The sequence below is a fragment of the Amaranthus tricolor genome, chromosome 4 (genome assembly GCF_026212465.1).
Source record: "Amaranthus tricolor cultivar Red isolate AtriRed21 chromosome 4, ASM2621246v1, whole genome shotgun sequence".
Taxonomy (NCBI): domain Eukaryota; kingdom Viridiplantae; phylum Streptophyta; class Magnoliopsida; order Caryophyllales; family Amaranthaceae; genus Amaranthus; species Amaranthus tricolor.
This window is the reverse complement of record NC_080050.1, coordinates 20,685,300-20,709,633: the sequence shown is the minus strand read 5'-3', so window position 1 is coordinate 20,709,633 and position 24,334 is coordinate 20,685,300. Positions and strand designations below refer to the sequence as shown.

The window sequence follows — 24,334 nt, the reverse complement described above, 5'->3', positions numbered from 1 at the left end:
ATCTTTCGCTGTGTAGTCTTTGTTCATCTTCCTAAAAAATTTTGAACGAAACTTGAGACTAGGGCAATCAAATGTGTCTTTCTTGGCTGTGGGGTAAATTAAAAAGGATATAGATGTTTTGACCCTGTTCACTAACGCATGTATACTACTATGGATTGTGACTTCTTTGAACATTCCTACTATTATACCCAAATGGTCCTCAAGGGGAGAGAGTTAGTGATGACATAAAGAGCAAGTAGGTGAGACTACCGATGTTGTGCCTGAAGTCATAGTATCTCCACTTCTGCAAGTCCCTGTCTTACCAGATGAGCATCCTGAGGTTCCAACTACTGAGGTAAATTCAGAAGTTCCACAAACTTTGATTAATGATCATGATAATTCTATTGTCAATACCCTTCACTACTACAAAAAACGGAAAAGAGAACCCCTCAAATATGCCTAAGAGAACTCCTCAGGAGCGTTCTCCATGTCACAGTTCTCTTAGCCTAAGAGAACACCCCTTTTTTAGTGTTTTCTTAAGTAAAATAAAAGAGAACATGTGGAACAAATAGGCGTTCTCTTTTCTTCACATTAAAGAAAACTTGCACCTTATGGATGTGTTCTCTTTGCTACTTGTAAAAAAATCTACAACCCTACCAAAGAGAACACCTGCTTTAGGGAGGTATTCTCTTTTCCCTTACCAAAGAAAACTACCAATTACTGGAGGTGTTCTCTTTGCCCTTGCCAATAACTACTAAAGAAAAAGCCGTACAATTGCAATTTCCTTTTATTTTTAAACCACCATTTATATGACAAAAGACCTATATTAATAAATAAAAATACCAATACGATATAATTTGTACTAATACATATATACCATTAAATATACGCGTTCATACATGCTATACCAACAGCAAAAATTATAAACCATTTCATCATATAATTAGACTAGAATTCAACTATACAAATATCTTATTCCAAAAGTCAAATGTCATCAAAATTCTTCATGAATTCTAATCTTTAATAATTTCCATCGATATGATCTTATAACACATCATCCAAATCTTCTCCTTCCTTCTCCAATTTTTGTTGCCTATGTTTGACAACGTAAGAAATCCATAAATCTCGAACTTGATCAATGCTCTCCTGAGAATAAGTTGAAGCAGCCCCAGGGGAAAACTGCAAGACATTCATAATACATTAAAATTTTACTAACCCAACTTATTGCAACAATATGTGTCAAATAACAAAAATTTGAGCAAAAATTTCAGTAGAGTCTCTTTTGTATATAAGACAACCCCCAAATTGGGAAACAATGAAATACATCATAACCTATCTCAATAACTAATCAAATAATATATTCCCAAGAAAATCAACTGCCCATAAATAAAATATGTCAAACAAATATCAACTTTGAATCACACTCTCCCAATCTATAATACTTCTATCAGGGGTGATTCAGAGGTTTGTATGCAGTCAACTAACTTACTTTTGGTAACCATCTTGTTGCTAGAAACATCACAACAACATGTAATCATAAGACCTTTAAATTGCAGCCAAGAAAGAGAAGGTGAACATTGATGCCGAAAATCCAATCCATCAATATTATATCCAAATGTCATTGTGTTTCAATACCAATATCATAATGTTTGATATAAATTTTTGACGACTACTTACCTCCTCCAAAATCAATTGTTGCCTACTTTCAATAGTCTCAAGCATATAACGGCATACATAATATCTACAGTATTTGGCGTCTTGAGGTTGACGAGGACACTATTACAAGATATCAAAACAAACAAACAATGAAAAAATAATTAGAACATAGAATTTGTCATAAGTTTAGAACATGTCTAAACAATTAAAAAAAAATTACTATAAAAGAACCTTACTTTTAGTTTGTTCCAACCAACTTTAGGATTCTTTTTAATTTTTTTGAGATCCTTTCGATGGACCATGCTAAACTTCACAAGCCCCCTAGTCATTTACATATAAAATGATTAAATAGATAGAACCTAAATAATATATCAAAGTAAAACCATTTACGATGCAATAGTATAGTACTTACTCATAAATAATTTTACGAGCATTTTCACGCACTTTATTTTCCACACCAGCAGGATCTAACCAATAAACCAATCCCTTCCATGGACTAATAATTGCTAACATCCAATGCCGAATACGCAAAGATAGCATTCATACTTGCAAATCAATATCACTAAAGGGGATTCTTTTGATGTAAAAAAATATTATTATAATAATATAAGACAACCACAACAAAAATTTTGTCACTTACTTTTCGTAATAAGGTGCCATGAATAAATGGTTTTTGTTCTTAGCATTATTACATGCGAAAATGCTAGCCAAGTAGTTAGATCAATCCTCTTCTTTCTCTATTGGTGATAATGGAGAAAGCATATTAGCATCACAAAAACCATACATTCCGGAGATACCTTCTTCTTGACCTCAAATACCTTGCAAATCATAAGAAAAATAAATTAATAAATAAATTATAACTTTAAAAATAAGAAATAAAAAAATGGAGTTCTAAGTTACTGTCATAAAAATTAAAAGATGCCCTACTCCTACTTCTAGTTGATAACACCAATCAAGCATGTCTATGTAATCAATGTCAACAGTATGCTTATTGCGGAACACAAAGTCTGGTATTTCTATAGTGATTTGTTCTTCACTTTTTCTCATTGCTAAAGCTTCAAATTTAAAACTTTTTACCAAGTTTGTGGTCAGCTTGGCACGATCTTTATCAGTGATTTGGTACTTCCGATTTGATGATGAAATTGATGAAGGTGATTTGGAGATGGTGAGATGAGTTTGTTTCCATCATCTTGCTGTGCAGCTGCGTCCTTAGTTTGAAAATAGGATGAAGGTGAATTTTGAGATGCTGAGATGGAATTGTTTGCATCTTGCTTCTGTGCATCCTTAATTTGAAAACAAGGAGATAATAACAATTAGTTTGCGAAACATAATATGAATTATGTCTACAAACTTATACCATGCTACTAAGGAGTACTTACACTGAAAATGGGAAAATGAAGTGACACGACCAAGGAATAAAAGATTTCTTAGCTTGACAAACTAGTGTCATTTCCTCATTAGGATATGGAAAAAGTGCACTAGGCTTGATATTCTTCTGAATATTGACTCGATAATGACCACTTGGCATAGGGGCCCCATGATTCTTCACAATTTCTGTTGCTTTCGGTATATAAACCTGTGCCATGGCAACAATATCTATCCCTTCATCTCCCTCTAGCCCTAAGTAACAATCATTCCATCCCTATTCATCATGAAAGATTTATAATCATATAAAGTTAGTAGTTTAAAATTATTATAAATTTAATCTATCATTATAATACAAAGTAACATATTTATTTAATCTAAGTAAAACTCTCATGAATAAGGATATACCTCAATAAAAGGAGAAGTTTGAAAATTGTAAGCTGTGGGTTGCGCTTCGGAATCAGGCAATTGAACAACATATGGTTCACAATCATCAATGTTAGTATGACGATCTTTTATACCTGGTTCATGAACCTGTTCCTTTTCAGATCAATGCTGCTCACTAATATCATGCTCTTCATTTGTAATAAATTCTTTCCTTGCTTCATTGTGAACAATTTCACCACCACTACTAGTTACAAGTTCAAAATGCACATTTTGAACACCTAAACTTGCAAATGGCATAAAACTTGCATTGATCCTTTTCCACCATTACCACTTTTTTCTTTTTGTCCAGTAGAATCACTAAGATGGGAATCAGACCCAAAATCCTTACCATCACCCATTCCCTGGCCAACACAATCACCAAATTTTGTCATGAAGTCACACAATTGCTCCTGATTCAATTGAAAGCACGTCATTATAAAAGACATCATATAATTCTGCTTTTTCTCCATGCTCATCATTTTTATGTGCATACGATTGATTACAGAGTGTAATTCTTTAGGTGGTGCTGGTTTGTTGAAGCCAAAGTACTCCTTATTTGTTATGCCTGATCCAACGGCTCTAACACAACCACCATGCTCTTTTTTCGTAATAACTTTTGCTAAAATGTCATTTCTTCCTTCAGCAACTGTCTCTCCGTTATTTTGTTGAGCTTCCAATGCTTGCTAGCATCAACAAACAAAATTAAAATGCATTGTAAAAAATTGGTGCTGACATAACATTTAGCAAAATTGCAATGGGCTTAGCTCTTACAATTTCCTTAGCTGTTGCTAAATCGGATGGATTCTTAAAGGTAATAACTCCGTCTTTCACATGAGAATGAGCTCTTATCCAAGTCCAATGCCTAGGAACTTGTTCAAGATGAACCCCTTGTTCATCTAGCTCTTTTTCCTACATTTGGAGAAAATAGTATTAAATAGTTGTTTGATTTCAACAAGTTAAATCAGCTTGTTTTTTTGTGGACAAAAGTGAGACTTACAAGCTCTTTCTCAAAATGTTGATACCCAAGTCGCCCTCCTCGATAGCCAGATGTCTTCAAATTTGCCTTTTTTCTATTAGTTTTGCTCAATTCCTTCGCCAAAAGTATAAATCACTTAATAAATATGACTATAAACTTCGTTATCAAATGGATTGAGTAAACTGTAGAAATAACACTAAAGTGGATCGAGTTGATTGTACAAAAAACACTAATCATCATGCATATTATTGTTAAATGCAATTTATCCTAAAGTTACTGTCATATATTCACTACTTATTCACTAGTTCTTAAAATATCAGAACTAGCTATCCACTTTAGTGTTAATCACCTATTTATTCACATTACTTACTGACATAAATTCACAAGTTCTAATATATTCATATATACAAAAGCTAACCTTGAACTCCTTGGATGTACAATACTTGATGAAATTGTCCCAATCTGTTTGAAGTATCCACGGATAAGCCTTTGGTGGCTTTTCTCTTATGATGCTTGTAGATCTATACAAACAATTCTTCCTTAATCTAGCTTTCCAAGCTCTCCAACGAGTTCCAGCTCGTGACAAAATCCAATTTTTACGATGTTCGAGTACCACAAACCCCTTCTGTAATATTCAAATTTAAAGAACCAATTATAACATGAAAATTGAAGGTTCTAACTGTAATAAAATATTTCAAATAACATTATGAATGTAATTATACTTACAGCTATGAATTTATACACTTCATCAAGGAGTTGTTCCAGAAGATCAGACCAGTCCTTGTAATTAATATTGACTCTTTCACGAGCAATAATACCTATGTATGAGCAGAAGGTAGTTTTGTGTTCACCACATGGAATTTCAGGTTTCTTAGTCCATTCCAACTGGATTTTCTGGCCTTCATGAATAGCCTTCCCAACCTTTGCAAGTACAGTACGACCACCATCATCACTATCACTCTCATCAGTTGTTGCATCATCACGTACTCGCTTAGCAGGTATAGATTTCTTCTTATTTTCCATTAGCCTACACATAATAAAACGATTTGATAGAATTCGGGAAAAAAACATTAAGGACTTAAAAATAAAAATAGGTATACCATTGAGTGTATATGTATCCAATAAAATTCTAATTAATAAAACAAACCTCAATCTTCTTAAGTTTTTGATGTACGATGACGCTTTTGGGATTTTCCCTCAATGCTTTTTTCTTCAACCCAAATCCCTTCGTCATGGTCTTCCCGTACATAAGTTGATGGATTGTCATCTATATCTTCCTCAAATTCAATGAATTTTGTCAAAGTTTTCTCCTCAAATGTAACATCTTCATCAACGTCATATATGGCAATACGAGACCTTGGTGTTATAACCACAGACATCCTCTTGTCACTTGGGTCCGTCATATAAAACACTTGTTTTACTTGACTTGCTAGTACGAACGGATCTTCCTTATGACCAATTTTGCTTAAATTAACCAATGTACAACCTACATCATCTGTTACAATGCTCTTGCTGTCAACCCAATTGCACCCAAAAAGAGGAACTGAAAAGTCAAAGTACTGCAGCTCACATATCTCTTCAATTACTCCATAATATTGCATCTTGCTGTAGATTGGGCGTTTGTCTTTAGCACTAGAAAAATGCATAGCTTCAGCTTCAACAGTCACCCCACTATTTTGCATAGTACTTATTTCATCTTGGGATCTGGTGTAGAATATGCAGCCATTAATAACATATGTTGCATAAAAGGAGAAATTGAAATGTGGTCCATATGCTAAACTCTTGAGTCGATTGGAAATAGAGTTTAAGGAATCCTTGAGTTCATTCATCACTTGATCTTTAAACCATTTTGAAAATGTTTTATTATGCTCAATGGTTAAAGCCTTTTCAGCTACCTTACGTCGATTCTTTCTCAAGTGAGCCATGTGTTTTCCAATATATGGTACCACTTCATCTTCATTATGGAGAATATATGTATGTGCCATATGCAGTTTATCAGGAGACATATCGAGTTGTGTCTTACCTATAGTCCCTTTCCCATCAAGTCGTCCACTATGTCGAGACTCAGGAATCCCGACCATGTTCACATTCTTCAAATACTTGTTGCAATATGCCATCGCATCATCATAAAGATGTCGCTCGGCAATGCAGGCTTCAGGTCGATAAGCGTTCTTTACATATCCCTTGTATGTTTTCATTTGTTTTTCAAAAGCCCACTGATTTCTTAAGCCCACTGATTTCTTCTCTAATTCCAAGTTCCTTCAAGTCTGCTCTAGCTTTAACTCCGTCTTTTGTCTTACCGGGGATGTTCAACAAAGTACCAATTACACTATCACACACATTCTTCTCAATGTGCATCACATCAAGAGAATGCCTCACAAAGAGGAATATCCAATAAGGTAGACGCCATAATACTGAACACTTCTTGTACCCCTTCGAAGGAATTGCATCTTTGTGTTCCTTTTTCTTACCGAATGTAATTTGGATGTTTTTCACCTTTTCAAACACTTGTTCACCAATCAAGATCTTTAGACGTTTCTCAAATACTTGTTCTCCATTAGAAACTTTTTTTTTGCTTACGATAAGGATGATCTACTGGAAGGTAGTGACGATATTCCATAAAAACCATTTTACCAAATGCTGATAACCACTTCCCTTCGGTACCATCCTCACATATAGGGCAAGCTGTTTTTCCTTTGACCGTATGTCCTGAGAGATTGCCATAAGCTGGATAATCTTGAATGGTAGTGAACAATAATGCCCGCATATTGAAATTTTCATTTCGATGTGCATCATAAACATCTACACCTTTTTCCCACAACAATATCAAATTCTCAACTAGAGGAGTTAGGTACACATCGATGTCATTTCCTGGTTGCTTTGGCCCAGAAATTATCATTGACAACATCATGTACTTTCCTTTCATGCACAACACAGGAGGTAAGTTGTAAGTCACTAAAATTACCAGCCAAGTACTATGGGTGCTGCTAAGAGAGCCAAACGGATTCATACCATCAGTAGACAAGGCTAGGCGTAAGTTACGTTCTTCTTTCTTAAAGTTCTCAAATTTATCATCAATAAACCTCCATTGAGGGGAGTCGGCTGGGTGCCTAAGTTTCCAATCATCAAGTCGACCATTCTTATGCCATGTCAAATTTTTAGCATCCTCTGCATTTGAGAATGTTCTTTTAAATCTTGGTATGATTGGAAAGTACCATAAAACCTTAGCTGGCACTCCTTGCTTTTTCTTGTACCGTGAGGCATTGCATACCGGGCAAGTCTTCAATGATTCATGCTCATTTCTAAATAATGCGCAATCTTTAGGACAAGCATGTATTTTTTCATATTGCAAACCCATTTTGCATAATATTTTTTTCGCCTCATAAGTTCCCTTAGGAAGGACATTATCATCAGGAAGTAACTCTTTTAAAAATTCAAGCAGTTGAGTAAAACTCTTATCACTCCAACCATTTCCTGCTTTCATATTATATAACCTAAGTACACTAGACAGTTTTGAATGCTTACTGCCAGCATACAGGGGTGTTTCAGAATCATGAACCAAACTCTCAAATATTTCTGGTTTTTCAGGAGCACTACTAGCAGCTTCACGTAACAGGTCATCTAGTCTATCACCCTCATCCATATAATCTTCCGGCACATCATGTTTAGTACTACTACTTGTTGAAGATATTTCCTTTGGTTCACCATGCCATATCCAACGGGTATATGTTCTATCAAATGCCCATTTATTTAAGTGTTTGAGAATTTCATCAACTCTATGATGCATTAAGTTATGACATATATAACACGGACAAGGTAATTTAGATACCAATTGACTATTCTTAACAACAAAGTTTACAAAATGTCTAACACCCGCTAGATATTTAGGGTCACCCGGCTTTGTTGTTGATATCCAACTACGATCCATTGCTATGCACCAAAAAATTGAACACAATGTAAAGGAAAAGAAAAATATTCCATGATTATCTCATGCATTCATATAAACTACAAGAAGAATTAATTAACAAAGAAAAGGCATATGACTGCTATGTTATCATGTCGGTCATTAGCTAGGCAATGCTAGCTGCTAAGTTATGGCATGTTATACGAAGGAGAAAAACCTAAGATCAATCAAGCAAAGAAATAAACATAAGAAGGTTAACAAACCATCAAGAATCAAATCCAAAACTGGTTACAAGAGCATATATTGCTGTCAAAATAGCCCTGTACATGAAGAACACGAATAAGTTATTTGTCTTTCTCTCTGTTTGACCCAGAAGCAAATACGTACCACAAAACAAGAAAAAACATAATTGCATATCAAAACAAAATAGAATGTGAAGCTAAAAAGAGAAAATACCGTTAAACATCACAGAATTCCCTTGAGACTACTCAAGCTAATTTAAACATGAAGAACACAATATATGCATCAAAACGTCATTGAAGGAAAAAGATTTCAATATTTAATCTACTTCCATTGAATCACAACATTTTCAAAAACTAAGGTCGTGAGCAACCCAAGGGATTTTTTTTGTTTAATTGTTGCTGCACTTTATTGTTTTTGTTCCATTATTGTTAAAATAATTTTCAAATCATATAAACTTATGAAATATATTCAAACAAGCTCTCCATTCATAATGCACCAAGTGCAAATCAAACCACATAGAAAAGATGCCAAATAGAAACCAAACTTACAAATATATTGCTACTACATTCAACGGAAACACAAAAAATTTAGCCCAAAATCCCTATTTAAGCCGTAATCGTAAACAATAAGAAATGAAAAAAAACAACATATTCTGGAGACTGGAATGCATCTTTTCAGGAACTACTTTTACTTATTATGCTACACAAGTCTTAAGTGCATAGTAGACTTTTACTCACTCTGATTACATTAATTATACGATTTTGTTTCTATACTTTATCCAATGCACTAATATAACTAATTATAGATAATTAAAAATTATAAAAAATTTATAGAAATAAAAAGACTTCAAAAGTTGAATTCTATTGTTGGCTTAGATCAGTATACTACTAGAATGATTAGTTTCTGAAAACTTTAATTTGGTACTTGGATCTTGTCGTACCTCCTTATTGATTTATGAACATTTAATCAACATACTGTATTTCATTTCTTTTTAAAAGTAAGTTTGTGCTGTAAATATTGATTCTTGTTGTTTGATTCCTTTCATAGTAACATGATCCGACCTTAGCTCAGTTGGTAGAACAGATGACTTTTGTAGGAGAAACAAGCTTTAATCAAACAATAATGAACCACAAAATTGACTCAATCTATACTTAACAAATACTAATTAATGATGTAGACACATAATGAACAAGAGTCTTTTATTATTATGAATAGATTTATTATTTTTAGATTTCATATGCATTTGATCCTTGATTTTCAGCATCTTGAGTCTTGACCCTTGTAATGGCAGAGTTAGTTTTTGGTTGAGCCTCAAACACAAACTATCTAATGCTTCATATAAATAAGAACTATACTTGGTGTTCCAATTTACTTATGTATATTATAATATGAAACCAAATAAATGTGAATCTTTGGCTGGATCAGAAATAGATAGACTAATTCTACATTAATATCCACATGCTAATCTTCAGTGTGGATTCTTAAATTAAATGTCTCATCATTTTAGGTTACTACATTAATATCCACATGCTAATCTAAATGCTACTATTACTTTATGAAGTTTGAGTTTTAATTCTTTAATTTTACTTCTCTTTGGTTATTTTGATCTTAAATAATACATTCTCGAGCAGAGTCGCCTTGAAAACTTTTGGGGCCTGTGCAAAACTTTTATTTTGAGTCTTATTTATAGTAAATATATTTAAAATCTTGCATAAATGCTTAAGCGAGTAAAGGATCAGATAAATCAAATGCTCATCACTTACCTTAATGTAAAGTTTACGCATCAAAATAGTTTGAATCCGAAAGACTCCATTTTCCAACCCAATTCCAAATTTCTACATCAATTGCTTCTACTCCCACCAAAACCTAACATAATGTAACACAAATTTCTCTAATGCCAATTTCCAAATATGAAAATTAAACTAACGAAAACCTATAAAAATCAAATCTTCAGCATTTGAACTAAAAACATTGAAGGAAGGACCCATAAAGGCAACACAAAAATCTTCAGGATTAAAAAAGAAACTAAAAATAAATTAGGAATTGAAATGAAACTAAAAATCAATAAATAAAAATACTTATAAATAAAAATCAATCAATGAATAAATAAAAATCGATAAACAAAATCATAAACCCCCAAAAAACGCAAGTAATTAAGCCCTCAACATCTAATTGTAAATCCTCAGTGGCAAAGAAAAAAGTTAATCTATGTCATGAAATACAACCCAACATTTCAAAATCATGAAATACACATACATAAATCTGACAATTAGAACAAAGCCCAAGAAAAAGACGAATTCTTGTTCTTTCACTGCCAAGACTGTGAAAATACGTACAACCCATTTGAGTATAAGGGTTTTTGCAACGACTTTATTGTATCTGTATATTTAAATATTTTTTGCAACAATATAGACAATTACGAATTATTTATTTAATTTTAACAACTAAATTGTTTGTTGCAAAAAATTGGGTTATACCGGAAAATTATTTTAAGGGGTAGGGAAGTTTTTTATTTTTAAGGCCCAGACAAAAACATTATCTTCGAAGACCTCAACGATGACGACGGGCCCGTGAAAGGCCCTAAACAAATTAAATCTCATTTGAGTTAAACACAGACCCTAAACATAAACCCTAACAGTTTTTCCAATCAAATTACTCTCAAAATGCTCTAAATCGCATAAATTTCACAAAATCAATCACATAAATTTCACGAAGATTACCAGTTGTGGGTTTAATCTATAACCCAAACATTGAAAGGATAAAAACAACCTAGAAATTCAAAGAACAAGAAAAAGAACAAGAAACAAGAACAAGAACAACCCATAAATTGAAAAACTATTGCTCTATAATCGTGAACCCAGAAATTCAAAGAAAAAAAAGCAAAAAAAAAAAAATTACCAGCCGTGGGTTTGATCGCTACGGCATGGCGGCAAGAGTTCCGGTGTGCAGAAGGCGACAGAAGCTTCGGTGTGCAGAAGGTGGCAGAAGCTCCGGTGTGCAGAAGGAATGCGGTTTTACTAACCGTGCGTGGGTTTGTGAGGGAATTAGATTTTCACTTTGTTTGAGAGGGAATGGGATTTTGGGCTGATTTGAGAGGGAAGGGGATTTTCACTTAATCGCGGTTTTACAAAAATGCGCGTAGAGGATTTTCACTTAATCGGTTTTACAAAAATGCGTGTTTTGAGACAAACGGATCGGAGTCGTTGCCAAAAATTATTAGTAAAAGATTTGCAACGACTTTGTTATATCTGTATATTAATTATTTTTTGCAATGATATATATAGTTACGAATTATTTATTTAATTTTAATAATTAAATTTTTCGTTGCAAAAAATAAGGTTATATCGAAAAATTATTTTAAGTGGTGGGGAAGTTAATTTTTTTTCTTATTGCAACGATTATTTAGCAATAACAACAAAATTCGCAACAATTTGTATTTTTCGCAACGAAAAAAATATAGTCGTTACTAAAACTTATTGCTAAAAATGATTTTCCTTGTAGTGATCGCCGATTTGAGAATGATTATAGCGCTTACAACGAACCCTAGATCGAGAAGTCAATGGCGTTGGTAAGTATAATCGCGTCAAACTACTGACAATTGTTGATGATAGTAGCAATTATTGATAATTTGAAGAATCTTTGAAGATTAATTTTGGGGGAAAAAAAGTTTTCGAAGAGAGCTAGGGACAGTGGTATAAATGGTGGTTCAATTGCATATTCTTTGGGACAAAATAAAATTTCATATTATTTTCAATTTGGCGGTGTTTTGGTGTGAAATTTTTAAGAAAAATTAAGAGAACTTACTACTAGGAAATTAAGGAGTTCTCTTTGGTCAAGTTGTGGGTCAAAGAGATTAACAAAGAGAACTGCTATGTTAAAACATTGTTTTCTTTGGTCTAAGAGATCTCTTTTCTATTTAGGAATTCTCTTTATGCATGTTCTCTTTTCCCTTTTTTGTAGTAGTGCTTCTACCAAGCAGGTATGAGTTACCACCACAGAGTACAAGAGGAATTCCACCAAAGAGATACAATCCAGAGTTTGAGGCACAACGATCTAAATATCCATTGAGTAGGAAAAACAATAAAGTTTTATCACAACATCTATAACCTTTAATACATCTCTCAACCCCAATACTATGCCTAAGAATGTTGAAGAAGCTCTTCAGGATCCAAGGTGGAAGAAAGCAATAGAGGAGGAAATATAAGCTCTTGATAAGAATGAAACTTGGGGAAAATTTGAATTGCCTAGAGGAAAGAAAACAGTAGGATGCATGTGGATCTTTTCCATTAAGTATCTTGCTGATGGGACAATTGATCGATTCAAGGCAAGACTGGTAGCACATGGGTATACTTAGACATATGGAGTGGAATACTCCGAAACCTTTTCCCCAATGGCCAAAATTGATACTATCCGGGTCTTATCCTCTATCGCTACAAACAAAGATTGGCAACTAAATACACCAGCTTGATGTCAAGAATGCCTTTTTACATGGGAAAATAGAAGAAGAGGTGTATATAAAGGCTCCTTTAGGTTTCTCTAACAACTTTAACTTAGGGGAAGGATGTAGGTTAAAAGGGCTTTATATAGTCTGAAACAATCTCCAAGGGCCTGGTTTGGGAGATTCACTACAACAATGACAAAGTGCGGATACAAACAAAGCAATTCTGACAATACTTTATTTCTAAGAGACAGAATAATCATATCACATGTTTGATTATTTATGTAGATGATATGATTATCTCTGCGGATGATAAGGAAGAGTTCCGTACCCTTAAGCAACAATTATCTTGGGAGTTTGAGATGAAAGATATAGGGCAACTGAAGTATTTTCTTGGTATTGAGATCGAAAAAGGGTATGTTCCTCAGTCAAAGGAAATACATCCTTGACTTGCTAGCAGCAGCAGGTATGATTGACTGTAAACCAGTAAAAACTCCCATTGTTGCAAATCATGGTCTCCAGATGATTGAAGGAGAGAAATTAGTAGACAGAGGGCAATATCAAAGATTGGTTGGCAAACTCATTTGTCTCTCACACATACAGCCAAACATTGCATGCGCAGTTGGGGTAGTAAGTAGATTCATACACCAACCACAAATACATTATATGACCACAATAATGAGGATTTTGAGGTACTTAAAAGGCATAAATAGTAAAGGCATTCTCTTCAAGAAAAATGATCATCTAGATTTCTTGGCCTACACAGATGCAGACTGGGCAGAAGATTGAGATGATAAAAGATCTACCTCAGGTAACTTTACATTGCTTGAGGGAAACTTGGTTACATGGAAGAGTAAGAAACAGAAAGTTGTTGCACTATCAAGTGCAGAAGCAGAATTTCGAGGCATTGCCAAGGACATAACAGAAATCATATGGTTATAAAAGCTCTTAAATGAACTACACCTCCCACAGTAGATGACATGCAAAATGTTTTGTGATAATAAAGTAGGAATCAGTATCTTTGAGAATCCAGTGCAACATGATCGAACAAAGCATATGGAAATTGTTAGATACTTTATAAAGGAAAAATTGAAGAAGAAAATAAGGCTACTTTTCCTAAGATCCAAAGATCAGTGAGCTGATATACTTACAAAGGAAGTTACATCATAGGTTTTTTAGCAGACATTATGCAAGTTAGGTATTGGTGACCCAAAGACATAACTTGAGGGGGAGTGTAGGAAAGTGCTGAAATTAAGTTGATATTATTCTGTGAATTCTTCACAAAATATTTTGTGATTATTGTAAATTATATGTCGCTTTTTTTACATTGTTCATTCTATGTATAAATAGATGATGTATTAGCTTAATCAAATCAATACAAAGCAATATTCAAACCCTAATCACTTCTAATTTTCGCATTTTATTTTATTTCACATACAACTATACAAAGTTTGTATGATATCTTCATAAAAAAATCAATTTTTTGTTTCTTCTTCTTTGTCTCTGCTTTCTTTTCTTATTGTTATACATTATCTCCTCTTTCAATCATTTGAAGTTAATAAGTTACACCAATTGTAACTTTTGGTTAAAAAAATTGGAGTATTTGAACTTAAATACAATTAAAATGGAAAGAATAAAAATAACACCTTAAGTAAAACAATCAAAGCTCAAAAACAAACTCTTTATGCATGATCATTCATAAGTTCGGTTCTAATTCTTCCAAATAAACGAAATTGAAGGTGACAATTATGGCACATTTCATCACTTAAATTTAACAATATAACATAATCTATTAGTACTTATATTGTGAGTTTGTCACTAACAATCTTAGCATTTAATACATTCAAAAATTAGACCTAAATTGTTGTTTCTAATGAATACTCACTGTGAGAATGAAACCAAGAAGTATTGTATTAGCAATGGTGATGCTTCTTGCTAACGACAACTTCATTGAGTCAGGAGCTTCTAGAAAATTTTTTGTGCAAGTAATTCTTGAACTCAAAATGACCAATGTATTTTTAAGGGCGAAAAGAACAAGAGATTTAAAGAATATCAACAGCTGCTTATGTTGTCATTGATGTTTTGATACGATTAATAGGCATTGAAGGACAATGGACATGATAAGTGCATATTTTTGAGAGACGACAACAACATTTAACAATAATTTGGCTTTCCAAAGCTATTTAATGCTCCCAGTTAAATAATTTTGCATTTGAAAAAGCCCTTTTCATAGTTTCACTTTCCCAGATATCTAGTGTTGGACCTCTTGAGTTTTGATGATGACTACACTTTATTTAAACAAATATGTTTTTGTTTTTAGAGATTATGTGCAGGTCGATATCCGGTCGTAATTATGATCGTTGATAGTACCTATGGCTTAGTTCATGGAAATGTACGTGTCAAAAGGATCCGAAAGATGTTAGAAGAAGTATATTGCTTGGGATGTAAAATGGAGACAGCAGGTCTACTGTTCCTAAGTTGGATGTTCTAACAAAACTGAAAATTGGAGAAAGCGCACTATTCCTGAACTGGAGTCAGCCTACGTTAACTGGAAATTCTGGTTATTTATTTTTAATTATTATTTTTAGTTGATGTATTAATTAAATTAATTTGTTGCATTTATTAATTATTATAATTAATTGGCAAAAACTTTTCTAAAAATTACTTTACGTATGAGCCTCTAAATAAAGATGCTTTATTTTAGGATCTATATATAGTAAATATTGGATTTGTTAAAAATAGAAATAGCGGTTGTTGAATGGGTCTTAGCTATTATTTTTAACCGATCTTTACTTTTGATAATAGGTTATCATGTCTAGTTTTATTAAGTATAACCGTTTCTAAAAATAGCAAAAACGTTCCAGCAGCTAGTACTGGAACAGGAACAGGAACTGCTGAAGAAACTGCTGCTTAAGGGAACAGCGTTTATTATTAGGGAACATCGTTTATTATTAGGGAACAGCGGTTATTGCTAAATAACCGTGGGCTTGAATTGGTCAACTTTAAATGCCTATTTTAAGATTAATCGTAGTAAGACTTGGTTATTAAAATCCACATTACTCCCATGATCTTTTTGATAAAGGAATAATGGATTGGATTATTCCATTTTCTTAGCGATTTTAGCTCTATAAATAGTGGACTCGGTTATTCTTCAAAAATTGCCTTAGTATGAGCCATTAAATCATACGTAATTTTGGGAGAATTTTTACAAGAAAATTTTGTTTTAAAAATGCCAATTAATTTATAATATCTTCTTGTGCAACTTATTGATTTTATTTTTAGAGAATTTTTATCCTTTTGTAAGGGTTTTTGAGAGAATTTGTAATTAGACTCGGGTGAGTCTAAGGAGGAAATTAGATAGCTTTAAATGAAGCTAGAGAAGAGATTAGCTTTGAGTAAAGCTAAGGAGAAAGCTTCTAGTGAAGCTAGTGGAGAGAATTAGCTTTTAGTGAAGCTAAGTTTGTTGCTTTGAGTGAAGCAATTTGAGAGAGAAGAGTTGGCCTAGTTGATGCGCTTCAAGTGAAGTAAGATGTTTAATGTAATTGTAACGAGTTGCCTTAAACATAGTGGAGAATTTAGAAATCCCGAGGGGTCGTGGTTTTTCCTTCTTATTAGGCCAAGAAGGTTTCCACGTAAAAATCGTTTGTCTCTTTTAATTATTTCGCTCTAAGTTTAAGCTTTATTCATTTTAATTAATTCCGCAAAAACAGGGCAAAAACGCTTAAACTAGTAACAACAACAATTCACCCCCCCCCCCCCCCTTGTTGTTGTTTCCGTTCCTAATTGAGTCTACATCTAGTAAATAAAATCTTATTGGCTTTTGCTATATTTTTTAATGGGCCTTACTATACTCTTATTTTCTAATCTTGAACTTTGGGCCCTGGACGGTGGCCCTCACCTAACTCCAGGGCCGACCCTAGGTTTTAGGAGTATACGAGATTAGTAAAAATTGTCAATTATATGATCAATTTAAAAATGAGTTATCTTAATTACTTTAATTTGATAGCTATCAATAAGAAAACATATTTTAAAAACTTAGTATACATATTTACCATTCAATAGGGGTAAGGTGAATAATCCCATTTTTTGATTATTTTTTAATAAATCAACCTTTGCAACACAATTGCTCGTGACATATTCTCAAACCTAACAACCTGCTATAGCAAGTTACCCCTATATATAAGCAAAAAAGAAGAAGAAAAAAGTACAAAATTATCCTACCTCATCACATCTTTCGATCATTCGTTGTGTTATTTTATGAACAATAAAAGATAATAAAAATTAAACTGAAATACCCTTCCCTTGTCCTATACCTCCTGTACCACCCCTATCCCACCTTCTGCGCCACCCAGCCTTCCCCCCACCCTTTACAATTTTCCCTAACCACTTTTACACTTTGCCACTTTTACGCATCTAAGCCTTTGACCCTAACCACATGGCCTTCTAGAATCCCTTTATTTTCCCCACCTCTAAAACCTAAACCCTAAACCTATCCCCACAAAACACCTTTTCCCTTATGTTTTTCCATCGGAAAAACCCTATTTGTACTTGTCAAGTGGGCATCGCTGGTGTGAAGTGCTCAAGCAAAAGCGCCACAAGGTGATTGTGGGTTTGTGGGTCGCGATAGATGCATATGGTAAAGGTGGCTCAAAAAATGACGATGTAAGAATTGTAGAAATCTAAGTTAACACGCGGTGTGAGCGAAAGGGTGGGAGAGGCCGACGCTAGGGAAAGGGGTTTGTGTAGAGGTGGTGGAGACGGGTTAAGGTCGAGGGAGGGGTGGGGGTAGGGAAGGGGTTGCAATAGATAAAAGGATTTGAAGGTGGGATTATCAAAAAATAATCTAAATGTGTGTTTATTTACTGTGGATAACCGAAATGTGGAATTATTCAGGATAATTTTTTCATTTTTTTAACAAGGGTAGCCTACTATAGCAGGTTTTTAGATTTGAGGATATGCCACGAGAAAATGTATAGAAAATGTTAGATTATTAAAACATAATTCAAATGTGATATTATTCACATCGGATAGTGGATTATTCAGAATAAAAAAAAGTATGTTAAATTTTCAACATCACAAACAAAGATAAAACTGGTATGATCGAGAAAAATATTTTATCACTAAGGAAAGAGATTTTTGATTTCTTTAGTTCAAAATTATATTAATAAATTTTGCAAAAATTCTTGAAGATATCTCATAATAAATATAGTTTGGCAATAAGTTTAATCAAATTTTTAATGATAATCATTGTTTGAGCAAGTGCCAACTCTTATAGTCTTGATGATGACTTTGATGACTTAATAGCCATGCATTGTCTTGTGCACTTGAGAGTTAAGATGTGAGTGGCATGGGATATGAGAGGATAAAATTTAGATCACTTGATGAAGTAATCAATGGAGATGATTTGAAGTGCCTTGAACAAGGCAAGGAAGTGCACAATATGGGGTTTGGCTTGTGCGTTGAATGAGGCAAGCATAAGAAAAGATTTGCTCAAACAAGGCATGAAGCAGCAACAGGCAAAAACTTTCTACATTGGCTGCTTGTCTGAGCAGTCTCCTTACTCGTTCGAGCAAGCTTGTTCCAGATTTGCTTGGGGAATAAGTATACTTATTCTAGAATTCTCTAATATGTAGTGAGCTATATATATAGCTCAAATAGGATTAGAGAATATCAAGAGAGAGCCTAATACTTAGAAGCAACTAGTGTTTATCCATAAGAGTTCCGTCTACCTTGTATTCGTGCATTTGATAGAGATTGCCATTAAAAGTTGAATCTTTACCTCGAGAGATTGTACTCAAGGGAGAGTGAGGTTTAGTCATTGATGTATGTTGATATATTAATAAAAGTAAACCATTGTGAGGTTTCTAATATACCTCATAAATATTTGTGTTTGTTCGTTGTGTTGTGCTTTGTTTTTATACATTGTTTAACTAATTTGTTCTTCATCAAACTCTACAAACCGTTGTATTTCAATCATAAAATAGTATATAAAATTTAATTACAAGTGTTGCACTATTAATTTGTCATGGAAGTGTACAATTATTATTGTATTTCAACGAGATAAAATGATATATCAATAGTATATTAGCCTTCATATTTAATAAATAATCTAAGGATGCAATATAATATTTCTTCATAATTTATGTATATGTATGAGTATGAGAATAGAATTGCGTAACCCGATCTTTGTAGAAGGATGATCTATTTATAGGAGTTTCTGTATAAGAATTGTAACTGCTAGTTGGTTATCTCTGTAATGCTGCCTTATGAAGAGTGTGCCCATGGAAGTGACATAGTGGCAACGGTTATCTGAGATAATGAGTGGTTACCCATGGAAATGTCTTCAATTGAAGTGAAGGGAGGGAACTGCTGTGTGATGTCTGATTAGGATGAGCATGTGACTTTGACCATTATATTATTGACTTTAAAGGTCGATATTGACTTGTACTTTTGACTTTTGACCCATTGACCAAGAGTATTTTGGGTATTTCGAGTTTGTGGGATTTCTAATCCCTGACAATAAAAATATAAAATTTTATTACAAGTGTTGCACTATTAATTTGTCATGAAAGTGTACAGTTATTATTGTTATTTCAACGAGATAAAATGAAATATCAATAGTTTAGCCTTTTTATTTAATTAATAATCTAAGTATGCAATATAATATTTCTTCAAAATCATCTTTAGTATTTTTTAGTCATGAAATATTTAGCATTCTTTATAGATTAGTAATTTAAAAAATTAAATTTTTTCCTGAAATAACTATGTTTCTGCTTCTAGAACGAGTCAACTTAATTTACGAAGGAAGGGATTTGTTTGAGAATGTGGACCCTGTTATGGAAGGATCCGAATAACTTGGATCTGGTTCGGTTGGTGACCTGCAAAACGAACAGAGTTACTTGTCTAGGGGCGGTTTTCCGGAAAGCCCCTCCGACGCTCAAGTCAGTGATCGGGAATATGAAACAAGAAATGAATGCAAGTAGTTAGGAGAGTTTTAGAGAGAGAAAAACGACATACCATAAATGGTAATAAATGAGGATATTTATAGGGTAATAAATGACCTTAGAAGACTGTCCAAGGGGCATTTTTGTAACTTCACCCTTCAGGTGGGCCTTCTGATGGCTTGACTGATAATTGGGCCCTTGGGCCTGGCCCATCAAATTGGATTTGGTTGACCCAATAACATTAGCCCCATGTGCAAAGGGCATCAAACATAACCGTTGGCGGGCTTTGATCGGAAGACACCATCAATTAGAGAAGGTAGTATTCCTTTGGAGGACACCATCAATCAGAGAAGGTAGTATTCTTTTAGAGTGGTGTGGCGTAGCCGGATATCAAAGGCCATTAGGTTCTCGCCCTTCGAAGGCCAAGTTATGTTCAAGCCTATTCCGGAAAATATCGAATACTCGAAGTCCTGGGTCTCCTGAAAGGAGTCCGAATCGATCCCGAGATTAAAGACATACCATTGGCCGAAGTCCTTATGGCCGAATACTGTGGATTTCCCAAGCTCATGATGGGACTCCCCTCTCCTAGGGAATCCGAATCGGTTATGGCGGGGCCGAATAAGGTAATGGCCAAATAATATGGGACTCCTTCTCCTGGGTAGTGCGAATCAGTTGAGTTGAGGGGCTAATGAGCCCCAAGCTTGAAAACACTTTGGCTAATGAGCCCTAAGCTTGAAAACACTTTGGTTAATGAGCCCTAAGTTTGAAACATAGTTTGGACCCTATTGGAGTCTATCCAAGGAAGGGGCCGAATAAGATGACGCACCTACCGAATATGGCAGGGGTGCCGAATAAGAGGGGACTCCCCCTCACCTGGGGAGTCCGAGTCAGTTGAGGTGAGGGGCAAATGAGCCCCAAGCTTGAAAACAGTTAGGCTAATGAGCCCCAAGTTCGAAACATAGTTCAGATCCCATTGGACTCCATCCAAGGAAGGGGCCGAATAATAATACTTTGTTTTGTGTATTTTTCCATTTTAATTTCGGTTTTATTAAGTAGAATTTAGATTTAACTTTATAACAATTAGAGAAATTACTTTATAGAATAGTTTATTGATGTAATTCTCTAAGAAGATAATCCTAGTCTTATTAAGAAAGTCATTATGTAAATATCTCATTTCAAGCAATGAAGAAGAAGCAAGCAAAGAATCGGATCAGAATGAGATGTGCTGCCTGCGGAGGTTTACCCGGCTCACGCATGCGTGGCACGCAGAGTTTTACGCGGGGTGCGGAGTTCAGTCTATAGGCTAGGCGAATATTTCACTTTTCCCATTTCAGCTTTCATTTTCAATTGGATGTTTAGAGGGGTTTGAGAGGTGACTTGCAAAGTGGAATAATGAGCAAATCCAATGGCAAGAAGCTTCATAAAATCTCTATAAATTGGCAAGAAAGCTTAGGAATAAGATCATCTTGTAATTTTTCATTAAAATACTTCTTCTTCTTCATTTGTATTTTGCCATGGTTATGGAGCTTCATGCTTAAATTTTCATTTCTTGAGGAAGGTTGATTAGAAACTTCTAATTACTCATTGTAAGAATTCCTCTACTTAATATACTTTTGAAGAGTTCTTATTATAATCTTATGAATGCTGTTTGAATTGGAAATCAACTATTGTTCTTGTTATTACAATATTCATTTATGCTAAATCTATTTGCAAAATCAGCTAGTTTTGTACTTGGACTAATGGTAGCAATTAGTTCTAATTGTGAATGCAGATTATGAATGATTAGAATCTAAATGAACTTTTCATTTTGATTGAAAACTATTTGCTTGAATAGTTTTAGCAAACCTATTGATTCTCTTTTCTTAAAGCTATTGTTGGATTGAATTTATTCCCTGATTGGAGTGAATTAACTAATAGTAAGAGCTTTACATTCAAACTGATTTTGATGTTTAGCTACACTTAAGGAGAATAGAAGTATAATCATCTTCACAATAGGTAGTCAAAAGTGAATTTCTTAAGTAAAGTATTCAATGATCAATGAGAAACAAGAAGTATACAATCAACTTAACTCAAGATATCCTTTCCATTGATTTTTAGAAAATACCATTTGTTATAGATTTCACTTAGTTCATTGCTTATTCTAGTTATTTTATTTCAGAAAAACAAATCAAAACCCCACTTTTCTTTGTGTTATTGATTGTTTTCAATTTCATCTGCTAAAGCACATATCATACTAAACCTTCTCAAACCCCATCTCTCTGTGGATACGAACCTTACTAGCCTACTACATTAAGTTGTATTTGGAAAGTAAGTGAATTTATTTTTTGTTATAGTTTAGACGACTGAGAAAGAACTTACTAAATTTTGGCACCGTTGCCGGAGAGAATTTGCGTGTTTGTATGTTTTAGTGTGAATTGTGGATTGTGTGCTTTCATTCCTTGTTTGTGGTACATACTCATAACTCTAACAAGTAGAAGGAGAAATAGATCGAAGGGAGAATCGCACCTTGAGGGAGCTCACTTCTCCCAATATTGATCATAAACCCTTGTGCATTACATATCAACAAGAAGATGAAGGTGGCAATTTTGAGCTTAAATCGGGTTTAATCCATTTACTACCTTCATTACATGGGTCAAATGGAGAGGATTCCAACAATTTATCTGAATTTCATGTGGTTTGTGGTGGTATGAGATCGAATGGAGCAACAGAGGAGAAGGTGAAACTTAGAGCATTCCCTTTTGCCCTAAAGGATGTGGCTAAGGATCGGCTTTATTACTTACCACCAGGTTGTGTCACCACTTGGACAGAGATGAAAAAGAGATTCCTTGAAAAATACTTTCCAGCTTCAAAATCATCCACTCTAAAGAAAAAAATCAGCAAAATTGAACAAAATAGTAATGAATCATTTTACGATTATTGGGAAAGATTTAAAAGGTTGTGTGCGAGCTGTCCCTATCATGGGTACCACGATGAAGATCTCATTATGTATTTTTACAATGGGCTTGTCAATGATGATGTAAGAATGATAAATGCAGCTAGTGGAGGTTCCGTTCTCAACAACACACTGGAAGCTGCAAGGGCATTGATAGAAGAACTGGCTGAAGGTTCTAGGCAATTCAACAAGAGATCCCATGATAAAAGAGCAATTAGAGAAAATGTTAGTACTGAGTCTAAGGTTGGTAAACTAATGCAAGCATTAACATCAATGATGAGAGGTTTCATGGTTAAGGGAAAAGCACAACAAGTGAAGTCATGCGGCATTTGCTCTAATCATCCTACAGATTCTTACCCTCAGTTACAAGAAGAAGTTAATGAAGAAGTTAGTGCAATTGGTTTTCAAAACCAAGGGTTTCAGAAAAGAAATGATCTGTTTTCCAATACATACAATCCAGGGTGGAGAGATCATCCAAATCTCAAGTATGGGAATCCATCAGGGCATCAACAACAATCATTCTTCCAGCCACAACAACAATCCTATCCTAGACCCCCACATCACGGTCAAGGATCAAGTTCAAATTCCAATATGTCCACCGAAGAAATGTTGAATACTCTAACAAAGAACATGATTCAATTCCAAGATGAGACTCGTTCCAGCAACAAGAACATTGAAAGACAAATAGGTCAAATCTCAAGAGCAGTTAGCAATTTAGAGGCTAGAGATTCAGAAAAGTTGCCATCACAAACATAACCAAATCCAAGGATTAATGCTAGTGCGATGACTCTTAGAAGTGGAATAGAGTTGCAAGGTAATGAGAGAACCATAGCAAGAGATAAAGAACTCCAAGAAGAAACTGTTGTGCATGAACCTTCATCTTCAGAAGATCAAGCACCCCTGTCACAAGAAGAGAAGAATGTTACAACTGCACCTTTACCACAATATGAAGTTGTTCCACCTTTTTCAGAGGCATTAAAGGAAAGGAAAAAGCATGAAGCTGACAAGGACATCTATGAGGTTTTCAAGAAGTGTGAAGTAAACATCCCTCTCTTAGATGCTTTGAAGCAAATTCCAAGATATGCCAAATTCCTTAAAGAACTTTGTACGGCAAATAGAAAGCAAAGATTAAAGGGAATTCAAAAGGTGAAGATCAGTAAGCACATTTCAGCCATATTTCAAAGAAAGTTACCGCCTAAATGTGGAGATCCAGGTATGTTCACTGTCCCTTGCATTATAAGTGAGCTTAAATCTCAAAAAGCCATGCTAGACTTAGGGGCATCAATCAATGTAATTCCATATTTACTATATAAGTCTTTGAAACTTGGTACATTGCATGAAACAAGTGTTGTGATACAATTAGCTGACAAAGCTAATGCATATCCTAAGGGAATAGTAGAGGATGTCTTAGTTAAAGTAGGGGATCTTATATTTCCTGCCGATTTTTATGTTTTAGATATGGAACATGATA

The 24,334-nt window shown here is 34.2% G+C and overlaps 2 protein-coding genes across 2 annotated transcripts; both read right to left on the bottom strand.

The window, feature by feature from the left end:
* Positions 1–870: 870 nt before the first annotated feature.
* On the bottom strand, positions 871–2,152 carry LOC130809879 (uncharacterized). Its single transcript, XM_057675724.1, has 4 exons — positions 2,048–2,152; positions 1,872–1,956; positions 1,657–1,755; positions 871–1,158 (listed from the first exon to the last, which is right to left on the bottom strand). The coding sequence occupies exons 1-4, from the start codon at positions 2,146–2,148 to the stop codon at positions 1,024–1,026; spliced, it is 420 nt and encodes a 139-aa protein (XP_057531707.1). The 5' UTR covers positions 2,149–2,152; the 3' UTR covers positions 871–1,023.
* Positions 2,153–6,607: 4,455 nt separating this feature from the next.
* On the bottom strand, positions 6,608–8,330 carry LOC130810834 (uncharacterized). Its single transcript, XM_057676959.1, has 2 exons — positions 6,983–8,330; positions 6,608–6,909 (listed from the first exon to the last, which is right to left on the bottom strand). Exons 1-2 carry the CDS (start codon positions 8,328–8,330, stop codon positions 6,608–6,610), a joined length of 1,650 nt encoding a protein of 549 aa, XP_057532942.1.
* Between the last annotated feature and the right edge of the window lie 16,004 nt (positions 8,331–24,334).

Coding starts and splice junctions, on each gene's coding strand:
- LOC130809879 (XM_057675724.1), bottom strand. CDS start 2,148: ATGTTAGCAATTATTAGTCCATGGAAGGGATTGGTTTATTGGTTAGAT. Junction 1,957..2,047: donor GCTCGTAAAATTATTTATGA/GTAAGTACTATA, acceptor GTAAATGACTAG/GGGGCTTGTGAAGTTTAGCA. Junction 1,159..1,656: donor AACAATTGATTTTGGAGGAG/GTAAGTAGTCGT, acceptor AATGTCTTGCAG/TTTTCCCCTGGGGCTGCTTC.
- LOC130810834 (XM_057676959.1), bottom strand. CDS start 8,330: ATGGATCGTAGTTGGATATCAACAACAAAGCCGGGTGACCCTAAATAT. Junction 6,910..6,982: donor TCCAGTAGATCATCCTTATC/GTAAGCAAAAAA, acceptor TTGGTGAACAAG/TGTTTGAAAAGGTGAAAAAC.